The 21,318-nt window shown below is 41.3% G+C and overlaps 1 protein-coding gene across 1 annotated transcript; it reads left to right on the forward strand.

Annotated features, from left to right (window-relative positions):
- The first annotated feature begins 8,325 nt into the window (after window positions 1-8,325).
- foxk2a (forkhead box K2a) lies at window positions 8,326-20,425 on the forward strand. Its single transcript, XM_042396752.1, has 9 exons — window positions 8,326-8,818; window positions 10,149-10,343; window positions 10,429-10,570; window positions 10,978-11,124; window positions 13,933-14,126; window positions 14,228-14,430; window positions 14,635-14,892; window positions 15,027-15,224; window positions 18,873-20,425. The coding sequence occupies exons 1-9, from the start codon at window positions 8,523-8,525 to the stop codon at window positions 19,097-19,099; spliced, it is 1,860 nt and encodes a 619-aa protein (XP_042252686.1). The 5' UTR covers window positions 8,326-8,522; the 3' UTR covers window positions 19,100-20,425.
- Window positions 20,426-21,318: the final 893 nt, after the last annotated feature.

Genomic DNA, 21,318 nt, shown 5'->3' on the forward strand with positions numbered 1-21,318 from the left:
GACATCCCTGCATCACAATATAAAAACAGCAGGTGGCAGCATTGGTCTGATGTTTCACTGCTGCTAAGAGCAACTCATGTAACACTTATACTCTTGTTATTTCTCCTACTATTACTCCTCCTTACAATAATAATAATCATAATAATAATACATCAGAGAAAGAGAAAGTTAGAATCCCAAAGATGATGGATACTTACTGAAATGACAAACACGCTGCCAATGTAAAGTATCTACATGAACACTTTGCACTGCACATCTGTCTGAGCTCACAGTTACATTTGACCCACATCAGTTGAAGAGTTATATATACAGAGGTTAAACCCTTAGTAATCTCTATCTGATGATGTCATATATCTTCCTCGTTGGAGATTTACCAGTCAATAGTAATATGAGAAGACTTTTATGTTTAATAGATCAGATGGAAGCTCTGTTTAAATATGTACATAATGGTTGGAATGTATTGTTTCCATCAGTCAATCATTATACTATCCATATTTGAATAAATGAAATAAATAGTTTTCCTTTATTTTGTTTGATAAAGTTCAAGATGTAAACCATCATAAACCATCACACTGAACAGTATACAATACTGACAATATTACTATATATTATCTAAGATATATTTAATACATTGTATCTGTAATAGTTATTATGTTATTTTATGTTATATTACATATAATCTCATATTGGCCTATATTTTATGGTATCAACTGAGCAAACTCCATTCCATGATGAGAGCCATGAAATGAGGTTGAAAGGTCTGAAAAAAATCTAGTAAACGGACCTTGAGTTAAGATTACTTTTATAGTTTATAGTATTTAAGAAAGAAAGAAAGAAAGAAAGAAAGAAAGAAAGAAAGAAAGAAAGAAAACTTTGAAACACGTCGTTATATATCTACTAAATCCGTGTGTGTTTCTGTGGAAGCAGCTGCACACGATCCATAACCATCATGTACACTGCATTAGTCCTGAATGTAGCTCAGTTAGATATGATGAAGTCACCGGCAGGGAGCACGTGTGACATGGCGCATGGGCTCTCTCAGTGCAGCACGTTTTGTGGAACATGGACGCTCGCTTGGTGAACACGCGCGCGTTGGCAGGAGAACACTGACAGCTTGTGGCGCCGCAGCACTGTGGCCATGTCAACACAGTCTGAGTGTTTTATATCCATTATTTAACACGACCTACACAAACACACACACACACACACACACACACACACACACACACACACACACACACACTCTGCGTTCACAGCGTGGTGGCTGCTGTACTACAGTTAGTAAACTAACCCGCTGCACAGAAACCCCGGCTGGACCTTTGAGGGGAGCAGGATTCATGTCAATATGAGTATCATATATCATTATTCTAACTATATTTTAACTACATAGAACAAATGTATAAAATCCATATTTCAAATTTAATACATTCGGATATAGGTACAACTATTTATTATACTTTTTTTTCATTTAGCAGAGAGGCTTTTGACCAAAGCTTCATATACAGTAGTTAATGAAGCACAGTCTTAGCCAAGTTCCATGTTCCACCTGCCACATGATGGCAGTCAGGTGAATGAAGTAACAAATAAGTGCCTAATATATTCTATTATCTATTGTATATTTTGATCTCTGTAACCTCTGTACAGGTAGTGGACATCTGCTTATTCTATACACTATATTCAGATCCTCTATTTAAGTAAAAGTAGCAATGCTAAATGTAAAAATACTTTTAATTACAAGTAAAGGTCCTGCATTTAAAATCCTACTTAAGTAAAAGTACTGAATTATCAGTTAATTTACTTGAAGTAATATAAAGTACTCATGCAGAAAAATAAATACATTGAATAAAGTACAGTACATTATTAATGCTGATGTGTCAATAATAAATCAAATGTAAGAAGCATATAACTGTTGTAGCTGCTGGAGGTGGAGCTGGTTTAAACTACTATATATAGCCTACAGTTAGGTAGTGTAGTCCATGTGGTTCCCAATGTAAGGGCTGGGCCCCTCCCAAAGGTCACAAGATAAATCTGAGCCAAGAAGACAAAGTCCTGATGTACTCATTTGTATTTTCATTTTTTGGACATTTTTTTTTTATCTTTGTTTTTTTGTGACCAGTCGTTTATTTGAGACCATGTGAGAAGTTTAAAGGGGATTGTTTTTGTTGAACTGTTAAGAACTTGTAGACATCTGAAACATGAGAATGAGCCCCAGCAGGCACTGATTTTTTTGTAACGGGTCACAAGTCAGAAAGGTTGTGAATCACTGGTTTAATCTTAAACAATACAGTTTAATTTATAAACTCATCATATGTTATTTCATTTAAAATTTTAACCTGAAATGTAACTAGTAACTAAAGCTGTCAAATAAATGTAGTGGAGTTTAAAGTACAATATTTCCCTCTTAAATTCAATGGAATATAAATATCAAGTAACATTAAATGGAAGCAAGTACCTCTAAACTGTACTTTAGTGTAGTACTTAAATTAATGAACTTAGTTCCAACACTGGCGAAACATGTTAAATATGTTTCCACATGTTTTATGGATATTTCACTTGTGTTAGATGATGTTGCTTTTCACATATGCTTTTCAGATATTCCTCATGTGAGAGATTACACATTAAAAAAACAATTTCTCATGTAATATCTCATTGTGAGACAGTATTTCAGGTTGGATAAATTCACATATAGGCAAATGTGGTATTTGAACATTTCTCATGTGAAATGCCATATTGATCATTTGAATGTGGTGTCATATGATATTTCACACGTTTTGTAAGCTTTTCAAATTTGTATATTTAATTTTTTTTTTTTAAAGTTCTTTGGCTTTTTATTGATATGTTGATATGTGAGATCACATACCATATCATGTCATATATCATATATCATATCATAAATATACTGTATGTTTTATTTTTGTGGTTTAGTTTGTTTTAGTCTGCACTGTAAAAGCATCTTTGAAAGCACTAGCAAAGGTGGGTTAGTTCATTATGTTGACACCAAACAGACCCATAACTACCACTGAGGACACTGAGGTCCCCACAATTAAAAACTTACATATGGTGGGTATTTTATAAGCTGATTCCAGTACTTTTAGAATCAGTATGTTTATATTTGACCATTTTAGGCCAAATGAATAGTAAATAAATAAAGACTTCTATATTTTCCCACTAGAATGTCATTCCTGACAGTGTGGAGAAAGCTTTGAAACAGCATTTAGACCTTCATGTTGGGAAATAAAATTTACAGAAAGTATAATCTCAATAAATAAAATATGAAAAATCATTAGAGGCCTTCTTTTTGGTTTCTGGTCAAACATTAACTGAGTGTGGTGGTGGTGGTGTGGGAGACTCATCACCTCAGAATGTCTGAAAAAATCCTGGTTACGACCGTGCATGGAACCTCGTCAAGGATTCCAGTTTGGGGACCAGTGATCAGTTCAACTGTCAAATCACTTCTTCTGCTGTTGCCCCATAAAATGAGACCTTTTCATTGGTACTGACAAAATGACAGAGTATGCTGTTCAGCCAGTAGTGTATATATTTGCTGTGGTGTTTAGCTTGCTGTTTTAGCTGTAGGTGTTCTGTATGTATATCTTACATTTGTATGTTGTTGCTGTTTGCTGCTGCTAGTCATGTATCTATTGTTGTTGTTGTTGCTGTTGCTGTTCTGCTTCTCTGTGCCCAACCCTCTTCTCTCTCTCTCAACCCAACCGGTCAGGGCAGACGGCCACCTACCTAGAGCCGGGTTCTGCTTGAGGTTTCTTCCCGTTAAAGGGGAGTTTTTCCTTACCGCTGTCGCCAAGTGCTTGCTCATGGGGGAATTGTTGGGTCTCTCTCTCTGTAAATGAAAGAGTATGGTCTAGACTTGCTCCATGTGAAAAGTGCCCTGAGATGACTTTTGTTGTGATTTGGCGCTATATAAATAAAATTGAATTGAATTGAATTGAATTGTATGTGAGTACACTGAGAGCCACTCGAAATTGGAGTCAAATTTCTCGTGTTTCCAGGCAATATTCTAATAAAGTCGATTCTGATTCTTAACTCTATTGGAGGGATGAACTGCATTTTTCTTAAAGATATTCCCTCATTGGGCGGTTTGATGATGGTGGTGAGAGCACTGCCGATCATGTCGCTCCAAAATTTGCCATAGGTGTTCAGTTGAGTTGAGCTCTGGTGACTGTGAAAAATCAATTTCCTAACCATCAAACCATTCCACCTGTATGGATGCATCTCCTTTCATTAACTTCTCATTGATTCAGATTTTTGCTGTCACCTGTCTGTATGACTCTTTACCTCTAAGACAGCTGTTTAATTAATTAGGTGTGTTTAAGTTAGCTGGCAGTTAAAAGGCCACTTGCCTGTATGGTCAAAGCTGTGTTGTGGGATTTACTCTGGGTTTCATGTTCAGGTCGGGTTTATGTCTTAGCCAGAAGTTATAAAAATGGGCTAAGACAGACGGGTTTCAAGGTGCTTTAATTCATTATGAATTATCACAAATCATCAAATCAATAATAAAAACATTTCTCATATCACTGTGGCAAAATCTGATCAAATACCAGCTTTTTATTAATGTTAGATGAATGTGTGCTGTATTCAATAAAATGCATTTAAATGCTGACCCAGTTTGTCTGTTGTCACCTGATCCTAATATACAAAATCAACTCATCATTTATAGTCTGCTGTTTGGCCTGGAATTCACTTGTAAATTTGGAAATATATGTGGAGGGCACACAGAGCCGGTCCTGACTATGTTGGTGCACTGGGCAAGATTTTAGATTGGAGCCCCCAGTAAAGTGCAACAATAGTACCTGCAGTCCAGACAAAATCCTCCCAGTTCACCAGTCAAAAAGGCAAGTGGGGGTCAAGGTGCCATTTAGTGTTTGGTGGCACTGCCTGAGATAGTTTGGTGGTTGTCGGGCAAAAACTGGCTGACCAGTAAGGCTTTGAAAGACAAACTAGAAAAAAGCCCGTGCAATTCAGTGGGGAAAAAAGAGAGGATGTTAAGAAGGGTGAACAAGTGTGTATTTCCAAAAGGTGTATACAAGCACAAAAAAATGAAAAAGTCCCCCTCATTTGGTGCCCTAGATGACCACCTTTGCCTGGGTCCAGACCTTTGAATCAGCCCACTCCACTGAGTCAAGTTGACTGATTCTGGTCTGGCATCATGGCATGAAACAGCAATTTCTTGGTTGAAAAGGCGATCGATCCAGTGAGTGCCACGGGGGGGGGGGGGGGACTAATAATTAGCCAATCAGTGCCACGAGTGGGACTAACACCATTGTCAAGCTGTTGTCAAGCATTTGTCAAGCTGTGCGCTGGAACCAAGGAGGAGTAAAACTAGGCAGTGCTGATCAAATATGAGTCAAGATTGTGTTACTGCATTACCTATTTCTTGCCTCAGATGTTTTCAGAAACATATTTTAGTGTACTGTTTAGCTGTAATATGAGAGAGTTTGTGACCCGGCTGCCATGTTGAAAACAGACAAGCCAAAACCAAGCACCGCCCAACTTGCAGTTCATCACCCACCACATTACCACCAGCCGGAGCATTTAGTGGTGATTGAATCGAATCCCCCTCCCCCACGGAAATCAGTTAGAGTGGAGGCAATGTTAGACTGAAGATGGAAACGCAGTGTAATGAGTTGACAATTCTGTCTGATATCAGGCAATGACTGCCTATGTGGCCTATGCCACGGGCCACCCCTGAAGGCACAGGCATTTGATCTATTAAAGAATTTCCAATTTTAAAATGCAAAAGAAGTTTAAAGAGAACTGTGACAACAAGTAGCAAAATGTGACAATCTCTGTTGCATTCTCTTTTGCAGCACCTATGGCGATAAGCAGTAATTGCAGGTGTGTTTTTGGACCTCATTTCCCAGAGATCCACACAGTGTCACTTGTGTGATGTCAGTCAGACACTTCACACACAAGTGAGATGAAGAGCGAGTCTGTTGCGTTAGCTCTGCTTACCCTCCCTGGTGGACCAACCACTGCTGGGTGATGGAAAATGTGTCACTAACTATGCACTGCTTGTGATGTTTCCAGGGAATGTCGCCACTGACAACCAGTTTGTAATACTCATGATACTGCAAATGCAAGGGCTTTCATCAGTGGGCCATACAATCAATCACCATTCGGTTACCTCTTTCGGTTATAGATAGTGACTTAACAGACATTTATTTAAATGAAATCTTTGAGATAGCTCATTGCTGCCCAGCTACAGCGTGTTGCTCCCTGGCCACAGCTCATTGCTGCCCAGCCACAGCGTGTTGCTCCCTGGCCACAGCTCATTGCTGCCCAGCCACAGCGTGTTGCTCCCTGGCCACAGCTCATTGCTGCCCAGCCACAGCGCATTGCTGCCCAGCCACAGTGCATTGCTCCTCGACCACAGCTCATTGCTGCCCAGCCACAGCGCATTGCTGCCCAGCCACAGTGCATTGCTCCTCGACCACAGCTCATTGCTGCCCAGCCACAGCGCATTGCTGCCCAGCCACAGTGCATTGCTCCTCGACCACAGTTCATTGCTGCCCAGCCACAGCGTGTTGCTCCCTGATCACAGCTCATTGCTGCCCAGCCACAGCGTGTTGCTCTCTGGCCACAGCTCATTGCTGCCCAGCCACAGCGTGTTGCTCCCTGGCCACAGCTCATTGCTGCCCAGCCACAGCGTGTTGTTCCCTGGCCACAGCTCATTGCTGCCCAGCCACAGCGTGTTGCTCCCTGGCCACAGCTCATTGCTGCCCAGCCACAGCGTGTTGCTCCCTGATCACAGCTCATTGCTGCCCAGCCATAGCTTATTGCTGCCCAGCTACAGCACATTGCTCCTCGACCACAGCTCATTGCTGCCCAGCCACAGCGTGTTGCTCCCTGATCACAGCTCATTGCTGCCCAGCCACAGCGTGTTGCTCTCTGGCCACAGCTCATTGCTGCCCAGCCACAGCGTGTTGCTCCCTGGCCACAGCTCATTGCTGCCCAGCCACAGCGTGTTGCTCTCTGGCCACAGCTCATTGCTGCCCAGCCACAGCGTGTTGCTCCCTGGCCACAGCTCATTGCTGCCCAGCCATAGCTTATTGCTGCCCAGCTACAGCACATTGCTCCTCGACCACAGCTCATTGCTGCCCAGCCACAGCGTGTTGCTCCCTGGCCACAGCTCATTGCTGCCCAGCCACAGTGTGTTGCTCCCTGGCTACAGCTCGTTGCTGCCCAGCCACATCATGTTGCTCCATGACCACAGCATGTTGCTCCTTGACCACAGCTCATTACTGCCCGGCCACGGCTCACTGAACTTATCTGTGTTTAGTAAACACAGTTGGTAAAAAAAAGTTGGCGGTTTGTGGGTCAGGTCAGGTTTGGGTGGTTGATGGTTGAATATTTGTGCAAGTTGGACAGTGGAGGTTGGCTCTCACCGGCCAGTGGCCACAGCACAGCAGGAGCCTCTGTGTGTGTGTTTGGCTGACTGACTGGGAGTGAGAGATGCTTAGCCGAAATAGGGTGCAAAACACAATGATAGAGATCTTTTATGTAATTATGAGAGGTGTAAGCGAGGAAAAAGACATCACCTGCAATGGTCTTGCGTCGCGAGCACCAGGATGTTGACTGCAGCTCATTTAACGTCCACAGATGTCACCAATATGAAGGAATTTCTGATACCTACATATAGAACCTTTAAAAGTTTACCTGAAGCTTATATGAGGTTTCGTCAGTCTGAGTTAGTCAAATCGAGTGGATATCTGCCACATTTAGTCTTTTTAGCATCAAATTCCCTCTTTGTGTTTCCTTATACAGTGTTTCCCTGTTGAGCTGCAGTGGAATTATAGTAACAAAAAGAGGGACTTTGCCACTAAAAAGACTGTAACGTTGAAAGACATCTACTTGATCTCAAGCTTCATATTAACTTTTAAATATATTTTGTGAAGGAGTACTGTGGATTTTGGTCCCCATCACTTACATTGTAAGTGCATTATGAAGTATGAACAGGAGGAATGATTAGAGCAAGAAAAAAAGTCAATGATCATCTCCTGACTGTTGTTTCAAGACACACTTGACAATTGTGAACTTATCCTACGATACAAGTGGACTAAATCTTCCTCTTGTGTTGCCTACATCACAAACTCCCCTCCCTCAAATCACTGCTCCGCATCTTCCATCTATCCTTCCATCTGCGTGTCAGCCTGCACTGCAACCCACCACTATTTTCTAGGGCTATTTTTATTATTGTTGTCATTGGTAAACACCACACATCTGCCTACCCAGACCTGTTTCCCATTGGTTGGACTATATGTCTGTTACAGCACTTCCGTCCGTTTGGCTGCTTTTGATTGGCCGGAGTGCCTCTTTTTTTTCCTCTTCTTCGCGGCGGTGGGTCGGAGCCGCTGTATCCCCGGTCTGGCACGTTCCTAGCCAAATTCTCCACGGTGTAAAATTGGATCCCCCCTTTTCACAAAACTAAAAAACAAATCCCTGTAACCGCCCGTACGTTTGCGTTTAAAAACACACCTCCAAATCTCCACCAGATACCTCAGAAGATGGCGGTGGTGAGCGGGATGTCGGGGTCGGCGGTAGCCCGGCTGGAGGGCCGAGAATTCGAGTATCTGATGAAGAAAAGGTCGGTGACCATCGGCCGGAACTCCTCGCAGGGCTCGGTGGACGTCAGCATGGGACACTCCAGCTTCATCTCCCGGCGACACCTCGAGATATTCACTGCGGGAGAAGACGGCACCGGCACCGGGGAATTCTACCTCCGATGCCTTGGAAAAAACGGGGTGTTTGTGGATGGGGTGTTCCAGAGAAGAGGGGCTCCACCTCTCCAGCTACCACGAATGTAAGAGACTGATATAACGAGTTGTGTTTGAACTAAAACAAAAAAGTATCTGCGGATTGTGGGTTCATGTGTTGTTATTGTTGTGTTGCACGTGTTGTGTCAAGCAAAGACGAGCCGGATACGTGCTGTATGCCGATAACGTCACGCGAAAAATCTCCATGCTCAAATACGCTGCTGTAATCATGTCATTGCTTACTGACAAAAACAAACACACGAACAACTTCATTCATGACCTCATGTGAATCATTTTGTTATGCTGGTCTATTCGGCATACATGTAGTCCACCAAACATACGTCAGTGAGACGTCAGACAGTCATGCTTTAGCTAAGAATCAGTGCACTGTTATCTGCAGCTCAGTGAAGGTTAGCATTTCACGTGAAAATGATGCATTCAGTTGTGTTAATATTATCTTCCCGTTGTGTTTGACATATACCGAATTGCGGAGTGTTCCCTAACAACTCAAAACTAGTATGAGTGTTCTCAAATGTTGGTATTTATAGGTAGCCAAGTAAAAATATCATAACATGGCTGTTTTTTTAATGGAATTTGGTTGGAGTTGCTTTAAATGCCAGAGAACTTTGTGTATTTTGTTTTGGCTAACACTCAAGTGCTGCTGTCTCACCTAACATGCTAACCAAACAGGCTAAAAGCTGCTTGCATAGATAATATTTCTGACCTGATGTAACACAGGCTGCAGTTTATTTTACTTACTAAAGACAATGATGATTAATTATTGTTATATACATGGTACAACACAATTTTTTACGTGTGGCATAGTGTCACAAGGGCGGCCATGAAGTTTTGATCTGGCTCAGTGTCAACTTGGCCTCATGTTTCCCCTCACTATGTTTACACTACGCAGCTTGTTTGTCTTTTATCTTTTGAGGTTGTAGAAGCCGAAAACACCACAGTCAGCTGTGTGTGAATTCACATTTCACATTCAAACATATGTTGCAGTAGGATATGTTAACCTTGCCACCACGCTAATGTAGTAATTCATTCAAAGGTGTCTGCAAACCGGTCCAAATATACCCTATTAAATTAGGAATGGGTATGTTAGATATGATGTGTTACATAATGGTCATGGTGGACGTCCATATTTAAACTGTGTGAAGCTGAATCACAGTGCTTCTCTCACTTAGACCTCCTCAGCCTGCTTGTTGCCAGGCAGAAGGCTCAGTGACACTGTAATAAGCATTGTGGTCCTGACTTCCCCAGCAAAACTATTTCTCATGTGTGCATGTGTAAACAAACATGCAGCTGAAAAGTAAATACATCGATGTTCAAAAACCAAAGTCAACCTCGCTTAAAGGCTTTTTTGTTTTGCAGGTGTTGTTTCCGATTCCCCAGCACAAGTATAAAGATCACGTTCACAGCGCTGTCCAGTGACAAGAAGGAGCCAAGGAACGTGCCGGAATCACCGGTCAAGCCCGTCCAACCTCAAATTTCCCCACTGACCATCAACATTCCTGACAACATCGCCCACCTCATGAGCCCACTGCCTTCACCCACAGGCACCATCAGGTGATTTTATTATTGAATTAGTCGCCTTATCAATATGTTCATAATGTAAGTTCCGAATGCAGCAATGTTTTTGTTTATTTCACAGTGCGGCAAACTCCTGTCCATCAAGTCCACGGGGGGCGGGACTCTCCAGCTACAGGACAGGCCGTGTTCTGGCCTCTGACCTAATAGGAGATAACTCCCAGTCGGAAAACGACAAGGAGGCCTCTGGTGAAGACAGCCCTAAGGTGAGAGTGGGACAGTTCAGGTCAGAGGGAGAAGTGGGCAAAATGTGGATGAGTACTGTGTGTGTGTGTGTGTGTGTGTGTGTGTGATTCAGAATGGATACAAGGAGGATTTTTCAAAGTGTACATGATGAAGGCAGCAGGCATCAGAGACTCTCTAGTGGTGTCTGGGTGCTGTGAACATCCTTGGTTACTCATTGAAGTCTAAAAATTGCCCAACGCTCACTACAGCGTAGACTTTGGAGCACAGACAAGGTTGAACTTTGCAAAGTGTGAGTCTGTTTATGCACGCACTAGTGTGTGACCAAACCAGAGAGAGAAAATGTACGGCTTGTTTCAACTTGCCTTGTGTGTATTTCATTAGCAAAACAAACACATGAATCATAATTTGTCTCTTTCATCTTCCGCAGGACGACTCCAAACCACCATATTCATATGCACAACTAATAGTTCAAGCTATCACCATGGCCCCGGATAAACAGCTGACACTGAACGGAATATACACGCACATCACCAAGAACTACCCCTACTACAGAACAGCTGATAAAGGCTGGCAGGTCAGTGTCTTCACTGTTTACTAGCAGTGTTTATACTGTCAGTGTTTTTCTCTGGTTAAATAAGTAATTCATACATAGTTGAGTCACGCTTCCTCGGCTCAGCACTGACGGCCATTCTAGCATCATCAAGGGCAATGCACCTGGAACAAGCAGCGGTCTGTTTACCAGTGTTGCAGAGATAATTATCATTTATCACATTCTGATTTCTGGTGGGACATTTCAAAACAGACCAGCACAGCAGAAAGGTTTGAGAGACTGTTGCTACCTATATATGTTCACACTGTATAGAACTGAGCAGCCACCCAACCCCTGGTTGGTTCTAGAGCTGCAACGATTAGTCAATTAATCGATTAGTTGCCAACTATGAAATTAATCACCAATTGTTTTGATAATCGTTTTAAGAACATTTCCAAATTCTCTGATTCCAGCTTATCAAATGTGAATATTTTCTGTTTTTTTCAGTCTGCTATGAGAGCAAACAGAATATCTTTGGGTTTTGGAGTGTTGGTGGAGACCAAAAAAAGACATCTGAGGTTGGGTCTTGGGGTTTGGCAAACAGTGATCGAGATTTTTCACCATTTTCTGACATTTTACGGACCAGACAACAAATCTATTCAATCGAGTAAATAATCAACAGATGAATCGATAATGAAAACAACTGTTAGTTGCAGCTCTAGTTGGGTGAAAGGTCCAATAAAGTTGCTTCAACAGTATTGACAGAGAGAAAGGCAGTGTTACTTTGTGCAATTCTTCTATGAACAGAAGAAAAAAGAAAAATATGGAGCCATATGCCTTTTTAAATATACTCCAATAATATAAAAACAAGCTTTTATCATTGATCTATAGAGAGCAGCTATGTTGGGAAATCTTCTCAAACTGCGGACAGCTGACCAAAACGTCTGAGCTGCCATCCAACAGTTGTTGGACGTGCAGATTGTTGATGGTTCGGGCGATGAACCAGGCGTCTTGACATCAAACTGCACATCCAACGACAACCAATCGTGGATAGCTAGTCCGGGGGGACCAATTCAGGTTAAATCTGACCGGCTTAAGTCATTTGACAGCATATTAATTAACAACAGTTTTGATAATTAATTAATCTATCAAGCAAAGATGCAAAACATTCAGCCTTTCAGGAGGATTTGCTGCTTTTCTCCGTTTGATGCTGTAAATTGAATACTCTCGGGGGTTTCGGACTGTTAGTCGGTCGATATGAGAAACTTGACGACGCCATTGTGGGCTCTGAGATACGGAAAAAGATTTTTTTTTTTTCATCAGCCATCAGCTGGCTAACCAGCAGCTCCTTACCTGTGAGCTCATACCCTATTCAGACATAAAACGTGTCTTAAATGACTCCCTGAAGATAAATCGAGAGAAGAAAGGAGAGAGAGAGAGAGAGAGAGAATCTAAAACACACACTCGCGGTAGAGAGAGAGAGAGGGAGCGTGACATGAAACTGAAACTGAAGCTTTTATTCGGTAATTATTCAGCATAAGTCTGTGGAATGACACTGCAGACTAGAGTCTCCGCTGACAGTGACAGAGTGACAGCTGTCTCATATGAATGGGTCTGATGTGGGTTGAGTAAACCTGCGTCATGCTGCTGTCTGAAAGGTATCAGAATGTCAGGAACTAGTTTCTCTCTGTGGCTGCTCATCTGGAGCTGAGGCTGCTGTTCAAACACTGCCTGTGTCCTAGTTTCATACTACAGATTTTTTTTTTCTAAGCAGGCTTTGAGGATGTAGTGTGTTCACGCTGGCAAAGTGACAATTTAAGTACACTCACACCAGTCTGTAGGAATACTACTAACTATAGACTGTGACTGAAAACCATATTTGATTTTAAAACATTGATGACGATGTATCTGTTGCAGATACCTTAGAGGTTTTTTTTAAAAAAAATATTAAGATGCATACGGGACATTTTATGACTGTAAAATCAACTTGTCAGTGCTCTTTGTCAGACAAACGAGGTAACAGAGACACTGTTTCTAAATGACCTCAAACCTAGTTTAACATTTCTGCAATTTCTAGTTATTTATTGGCCAACATATAAACCAATACTTATATACCTGCACTAACCTGATATCAGCTGATATATCTATTTGGCTCCATTAAAAACTCTTTCAGTGTGCTGTTGATGGACATTTTTCTCCCACGTTGCAATGCACAAAAGAAATGGAGGAGCAGCTCACAGCTGGAAATAAATAAAACTTAATGGATGGTGGTGAAACAGCTCAGGAACGTCTCAGAAAGCAAAAAATAATCATAACTTTAGGAAAATATTTTGCTTTCTCTCTGAACATTAACTGGCTGCAGTTTGCTGGCACAAGTGCTGTATCATTTCCTGACAATAGAAACTTAGATTAGTATCTACTACATATAGTACATATTGTATACAGTAAGTGTGTAGTGTAGATAGTGGGGAGAAAAAAGCAACAATTTTACAATATTCACTATGCAGCAGAATCCACACTGACACACTGGAAAAGAATTCTTGCTGTGTTGCACCATTTGCAGCCTTGATTGCTGTTTGCACCTTGTTACCATAGAAGAAGAGTGATTTTCCTTCTCTCTCAGTCACAGCACAGAAACAGAAAGAAATGTGTGTTGGTGTGTCTCCAAAATGTGTTGTCTAAACATGCTTGCGGTCCTGAGAGGCCTCGCTGCTCCTCACACTCAACCAACAAGAGCTTGTGCAACAACGTGGGACGTCTCTAGTAGCTGGGGATGTAACGTAATCGTTTCAGACTTGTACAATTTTTTTAGTAATTCTCAACGTGTGTCTTGTATATATTTGTGTTTTTAAGAACTCGATCCGCCACAACCTCTCTCTGAACCGGTACTTCATCAAAGTGGCCCGCTCTCAGGAGGAGCCGGGCAAAGGCTCGTTCTGGAGGATCGACCCCGCCTCTGAGGGCAAGCTGATAGAACAAGCCTTCAGGAAGCGCAGGCCCAGGGGAGTGCCCTGCTTCAGGACCCCCGTGGGACCGCTTTCCTCCAGGTAATCTACATCACACAAGTGTTGTCCTTTTTAAATATACTACTCATACGGTTCATGTGTCAGATTTTTGTACATGTCGATAATGATTTTCCCTGTCGCAGGAGCGCTCCAGCTTCTCCCAACCACACAGGGGCACTGTCTGCCCACTCCAGTGGAGTCCAGACCCCAGACAGCTTGTCCAGAGAGGGGTCCCCAGTCCCCATGGAGCCAGAACCAACCCCACCGCCCGCCCCCGTCCCTGTCACCTCAGTCCAGCCCAAACTCGCTGTCATCCAAGAGGCTCGCTTTGCACAGAACTCCTCTGGTAATAAAAAATATAGTGACAATTTTTTTCCATTCATTGTGTTCCAACAAAAAGCAAATATTAGCTAACAATGGTGACCACCAGCACCTCATTATTGGATGTTTTTAAAAAATAGTGCACAGAGTGTATAGTATACGTGCTGCTGTCTATGTTTACAGTAGTGAATGATGGTTGACATGAACTTTTAACCCTGTCTGCTGATAGGTTCCCCGCTCAACAACCAGCCAGTATTGATCACCGTGCAGCGGCAGATGCCTCAAACGACCATGAAGCCTGTGACCTACGCCATGGCAACGCCAGCCATAGTAACGACGACAGGTAGCCCCGCCCCCGTCATGCAGACGGTGCACGTCGTCCACCAGATCCCAGCTGTCACCATGGCAACTGTTGGCGGACAGCCCACTGCTACAGTGAGCCCAGAACCTCAGGAGAACGGAGGAGGGGACCACCAAGAGATCAAAGGTGAGAACTGATTCATGTTGTTCTCTCAGGGGCTCACATGTTGGAGCTGCTGCAGCCTGTAGAGTCACATAATGTCATTCTGTGAATCTATATGTGCGTCGGATTTGATTGTAAATGTGTCTCCCTGTGTGTAGTAAAAGTGGAGACGGTCCCGTCCATCACAGCCTCATCTATAGGCGGAGTCAGTCGCATCATCCAGAGCTCTCAGGCTGCTCCCCTGACAACAGTCACCATCGTGCAACAAGCCCCGCTCGGCCAGCACCAGCTTCCAATAAAGGCCATCACACAAAACGGGACTCATCTGGTCCCCATCAGTACTGCTGCTAGCACAGGTGACACACACACACACACACACACACACACACATTCACAGACACAAATACCAGATACTGAAACCTAAGGTATGCCTCTGCCTTTGCAACTGTGCAAATATACACAAGCAGTGCACAGACAGTGTCATAGGCTACCAGCAGACTGTTGCATTGTGCTATGCTCTCCTCCTCTCTCCCTCCTCTATCTCTTTCTCTCTTTCTCTCTCTCTCTCGCTCTCTCTCCCCCTTCTCCCGCCCCCTCTCTCAACCTAACTGGTGGAGGCAGATGGCCGCCCACCCAGAGCCTGGCTCTGCTTGAGGTTTCTTCCCATTAAAAGGGAGTTTTTCCTTTCCACTGTCGCCAAGTGCTTGCTCATGGGGGAATGTTGGGTCTCTGTAAATAATATTGTAAAGAGAACAGTCTGGAGCTGCTCTTTATGAAAAGTACCCTGAGATAACTTCTGTTATAATTTGGTGTTATATAAATGAAATTGACCTGACACATGTCTATACAACACTTCACTACTTTTCAGTCTTTTTGGTGTTGAAATTACAGTATGTATGACCAGTAAAAGGTTCTGGGCTGAACTTTGAGCTGATTGGTTGGTTGAACAAATTGTTGGATTTCATCAGTTGTTGTAGCAATCCCCAGTTTAATTAAAAGGAATTCACACTACCTATCTTTTGAAGACTGAGATGAGTACATTTTGGTCAGTAAGAGATTGGCAATGATGGTAATGTGATAAATTCTGTTTATTGTCCAGTTAGGAGTGAAGGACATACTGCTGTTTTAAGACACACTTGAAAAATTATGAACCTGTCCTTTAAAACCTCTCTCCCAGTATGTCATTTTATATCACAGTATTGATATACATATATAGTAATGTAGCACATTTTCAGGAAAATCAATTGAGACACTGTTAATGGACAAAATAACCAGACATAAATGTGTATTTTCAGCTCTCTCAGCAAATCCCAGAAATACCTGGAAAAATAAGGTATTTCATCACACGGATGTAAAAATCCTATAAAAATCCAGTGTTGGCATAAAGCAGTGCTGCTCATTGATTTGCAGCATCGTCCATAACGGCCTAATATACCCAGAGATACAGTTTTATACCTCAGTATATAACAGTATGGCAAATCTCTGAGAGAAGACAGATTTATATAATGTCCTGGTAAATAGTGTCATATTTCCCAGCCCTATGTTCAGCCCGAGTCTTTATGGCAAACTAAAGTCCAGTCTGTTTAAATTTGTAAAAAGAACTCTCTCCTCTTGTCTGACAGATATACATTATAATATTATAAAATATACAGGAAATATAAGTAAATATTCAGTAAATGTATTGTTATACAATATTTAACAATATTACACTGTACACCTTTTTTTTCACCCTTTCTGGAGTCTCTTGCTCTTGCTGCTATTGCATCAGGAGCTGCAGTGTGAACTGTAGAGCTACAGTCTGTAGTTTCTGTATCATACACTCATTCCACTCCACTGAATTTGAATGTAGCAGCTACAGGCTAGTATATGGCTTTAGGGTAGTTTTTTTTTTTTAGATGTGTATTCGCAGAAGCATGTTTCATCCTTAACTCATATGAGGACGTCTGATTATCAAGTCTTTGAAAGATAGTGTAATTAATATTCTGTAAATAGTGTACATAGCATATAACACTGAGAAGCAGCAGAAGCAGCAACAATGTTATAAAAGTATAAAACAAAGGTTGACAATCAGTTGTAAGTGATTTTAAAAGGTTCAGATCCAAAGTTGAAACTGTGATGCCACAGAACTGAGCATGTCTGGCTTATTATGTATATTTCTGATTGGCCAATAGGCCTGTTGCTGTTTTTAAAAAAAAAAAAATATATATATATATACTCAGCCAACTATATATAAACAGTCAACAGGAAGGAGTTGTTTTTATTTAGAATTTGTAAGAACTGATGGGAACCTTGTGTTTGAATAGACTAGTGTATTCTTGACGGTGAGTAAGAAATGAACCAAAGACTTCAGGTTATGATATTGTGGAGGAATATTATCCCAGCATTATATTAACCGCCATGTCAGGAGTGTATGCAGTCTGGAACGTTTGTGTGTTTATTTTAGATTGCTCAGTGAAGTGATGTATTATACTGTAACTGGTTATCATGAAGTGATCGATTAAATTTGCATTTAAATGATGCATTAATAAACTAAAAGCAAAAAAACAAACAATGAATTATTTATTGGATCTTTGAATGACAAATAAATTGATAATTGAATTTTAAAATAGAAGAGCAAAAACAATTAGTAAAATTGTCTTTTTTTGTTCTTCAATTTACTAATGTGTCTGCCAGTCATATTCTGTCTAAATTCATTTGTCTCTCAGTTTAACATGTACACTATCCATTTAGTGACCACTTAATTTTAAAGATGTGTAAGCAGTGGGTCACCTAAAAAATTAAATGAAGCCCAACCCACAGAGCAGCAACAGGAGCTCTGATTGGCTGGCTGTTGCACGTTGGCTAGAGTCATATGTTTAGTCAAGCCAATCAGAGGCAAACTGACCATTCACCAAACCTCTCCCCCAAACAGCAATTGTCCAATCATAGCTTAGGAACTGTAACTAGAAGAGTTGGGGGGATAATGGACATAAAATCTGCTCTAATGTAAGCTGCAATAGTTAGCATTTCTGGTCAACTAGCTTAACAAAGTATTATTTCCAAGGTCAAGGAGCACATCTTTAGCTAACTACATTTTGTGGGTGTACAAATTATGTGTTTTTAAAAAAAGCTCTGTTCAGGACTGGAACATCCACAGTGTATCATCTCCTCTGTAAGGAAGTCAGTCCTGGATGCTATCAGAGTTTAGGCTAAAGTTAGCAACTCCTTTCCTGCTCAAATGAATTTGGCGAAGTTTAAACTCCAGCAAACTCAGCCAGCGTTAGCATTACTTTTGCCCAACATGTTGGAAAAGAAGCTGGAAGCCGTTTCTTTTTTACCACCAAAAGTAAAAAATAGTTTGAAAACTATGAAAAAGTGAAAAAGTATGTAAGCTAAGCAGCTAAACAGGGTTATATTAGAATGAAATAACAGTTAATTAATAAAACTAGGACTAACTAGCTGTGGAATATAAGAACAAGGCTGTTTCTTTATTTCAATGTCTTCTAACATGGAACATCAGCTGGTGAGGATGCTAACATTTAGCCTGGGACCTGTTAGCTTTAGCCTCAGTCTTTGGCATGATATTGCGTATGTAGCATCAAGTGTATATTTAAAACCATTTTTACAGGATCCTGCTTTTAAAACAAGTCAGCTGAAACATTAAAATGTTAGCTGGAGCCTGTGTTTTCAACTAACTCATGGAGCTAACGTTAGCTTAATTAGCTATCCAGCTACACCTGATAAAGTCAGCTAGCAACATTTCATTTCAGCCAACAAATCGGCAGCCACATGCTAGAAATGAGAAGCTTGCGTTTGTCTACCTCTGCCTGAAATTAAAGGACCCATTTTTGACCCAAGTGTGGTTTAGCAAATGGTTAATTATTAATTAACTATATTGTAACAGTTCATAATTATTCTGGTGGCACACTCCTACTCCTTACAGTAGCTTCAGCCAAAGTAACCATAAAATAATAATTTTTAATAAATCTGGCCTTTTTGTTTTGTCCTGTTTTGTTTTTAACCAGCTGTTGCGAACCCTCTCCATCTCCTGGCGACCCACGCTTCGGCCTCCGCGTCCCTCCCTACCAAGAGGCAGAACGGAGAACTGCAAGACCAACCCGAGTCGAAGAGGGTGAAAACAGCAGAGGAAGTGGAGGGCGACGCAGCAGCTGCAAACAACAACAACAACAACAACGGCACCACGGACACAGCCGGAGAAGGAGGGGTCAGTGAACAGGTGGGCGACAAGTAGCCCCCCTGTGTGCACCCTGACCCCTCTGCTCTCCTGTATGCATTGAGCCTCACACCTTCCACACTCTCACCCCCTCCATCCTTAACTGGTTTATCATCTACTCCAAGGTGCCAAAAAGAGAAGAGATGTAGAAACACCTACGGACTACAGAATGTTCAAAACCTCCTCCTCCTCTTTGTGTATTAAAGACCATGAAATACGATGCAAAAACTAAAGACCAAATTGAAAAACGAATCAAAGAAGAATATAGATGCTGATGACTGTGAATCCCCCTTGAAGTTCGAGACCCAGATGGCACGAAGAAGCACAGGAAGTCTTCACTCTGAAAGAAATACTTATAACTACAGATTTCCAGATCAGACTTATCGGACAAGCGAGGGAGCGCTTAAACACGCTCCCCAAAAAGAGGGAAAGGAGCCGACAGCCTCATCCTGGTAGCATTACAGACAAGCGCTTAACTGTGTGTCGGATAGAAAAAGCAAGTGAAATCACCAGTAGTGTATTCCGCAAAGGGAAGTGTGTGTACGTGTGGACATTCCCATCTTCGGCAGCTAGCCTCCATGTCGACCTACCTAACCCAGTCGTGAGTAGATATGCAGTATTCCGTTGTACAAGTGTATCTTTGGATCTTTTTGAGTGTTTCTCCGTTTCCCAAGGCACAGATACTATCTAGTAATAATTAAGAAACTAAAAGCTATAAGTGGGGTCTTTAAGAACATTTAAAACATCACCTGATATTTTGGGAATCCTTTTGTTTGTTTTTGTATGTGGACTCTTTGTTCAGTGAAATGAATGTAGTCTCCTTTTCCTTTTTAAAGAAAACACTATCTATGGAGTGGATGTTCTTTTTTTCTGCTCATTCATGCAAATGAAATTTCTTTACCACTGTACATCTACAGATTTTTTCATATTTTACAAATATCCTATGAGATAAAAAAGTATATTCCCATGCGTATTTGACCATATGCTTCATCGAGCTTGCATGTTACGGATCTAGAGACAATGTACTTGAGCAGATTATCTGAATATGGAACTGAAGAAAACTTAGACTGAATCTATGCTATATGATTCTGACCAGTGCTGCACTTAACCCTCTTTAGTTTTTCTTTTTGTAATTTTCATTTGCTCTCCCCTGTCATCATTGGCTGTTTGTTATCTTTGTGTTGAAGTTGGCAGTCTCTTCGCTTGGATTATTTCATTCTGTTCAGGCTACTAAAACGTCTATTCAGATTGTATTCTATGTTACACGAGGAAAAACAAGTGATAGGTGTTTGTTCTGCTTCAGTGGGTAAATGCTTTTTTTATAAATTTATTTAAAACACATAACCTCTTAGTTTGTATTTCTTTTGAGTAAAAACCTTCGCTGCTGGGCAAACGCAAACTCAAGAGTATGTCTGTGTGAAGAATTCTTTCTTTTTGTTTTATCAGAGAGAAGATGTAATATTGAAACTAACTGAACTAAATCTTCCAGGAATCAGAAGAGTTAACATGTGAAACGGAGTAAAGTGGGCTTCACCGCACATTCCACACAGTTCAGTTAGACTGTTCCAGGAAGCCTGTGTACCCCAACCAGTGGAAATACTTCCTCTGAACACTATCAGCTTCCTTAAGGGACCAAAACAGCTTGACTCTCTCATTTCTAGTACTGGACCTGACCACAAGAGTGTCAGCACAGTGATGTACGGTGGTTTCATTTAAGATGGGAAAAGAATGAAGAAAAACAAAACTGCAAATTCTCTTTTATTTCACAGCAACATACTGCTGCTACCATGACAAAAAATATTAGCTCAGTCTCTCACTATAACCAGAAAACATTCTTGTTTTACAGCCTTTTTTCACATTATATCAAGATATTTTCATGGTGTAATGACATAATTCTTCTTATTACACACCAAATTACTCCTTTTAACCAAGAAACATTTCTTGTAACAACATGCCACTTTATCGCAAAACTTTATTACATAAACTTGAAGCTTGTTAAAACAAACATCTCAAAGACATCAACTTATGTTACAGTGAAAAAAAATCCACTTTCAGTTAAATTTATGGTAGAATGAATTCTACTGAATTAAAAAATGAGTTTTTGTTGAAACTGTCAGAAAAGTGATAATTCTACATATCATTAAGGTTGTAGTGGGTGGTCTTGCACTGGACTACATTATATTGAAAGGTGTTTCTAATATTTTGTCCACTCCAATTACATACATGAAGGGTGTATC

The sequence above is a fragment of the Thunnus maccoyii genome, chromosome 20 (genome assembly GCF_910596095.1).
Source record: "Thunnus maccoyii chromosome 20, fThuMac1.1, whole genome shotgun sequence".
NCBI classification, from domain to species: Eukaryota; Metazoa; Chordata; class Actinopteri; order Scombriformes; family Scombridae; genus Thunnus; species Thunnus maccoyii.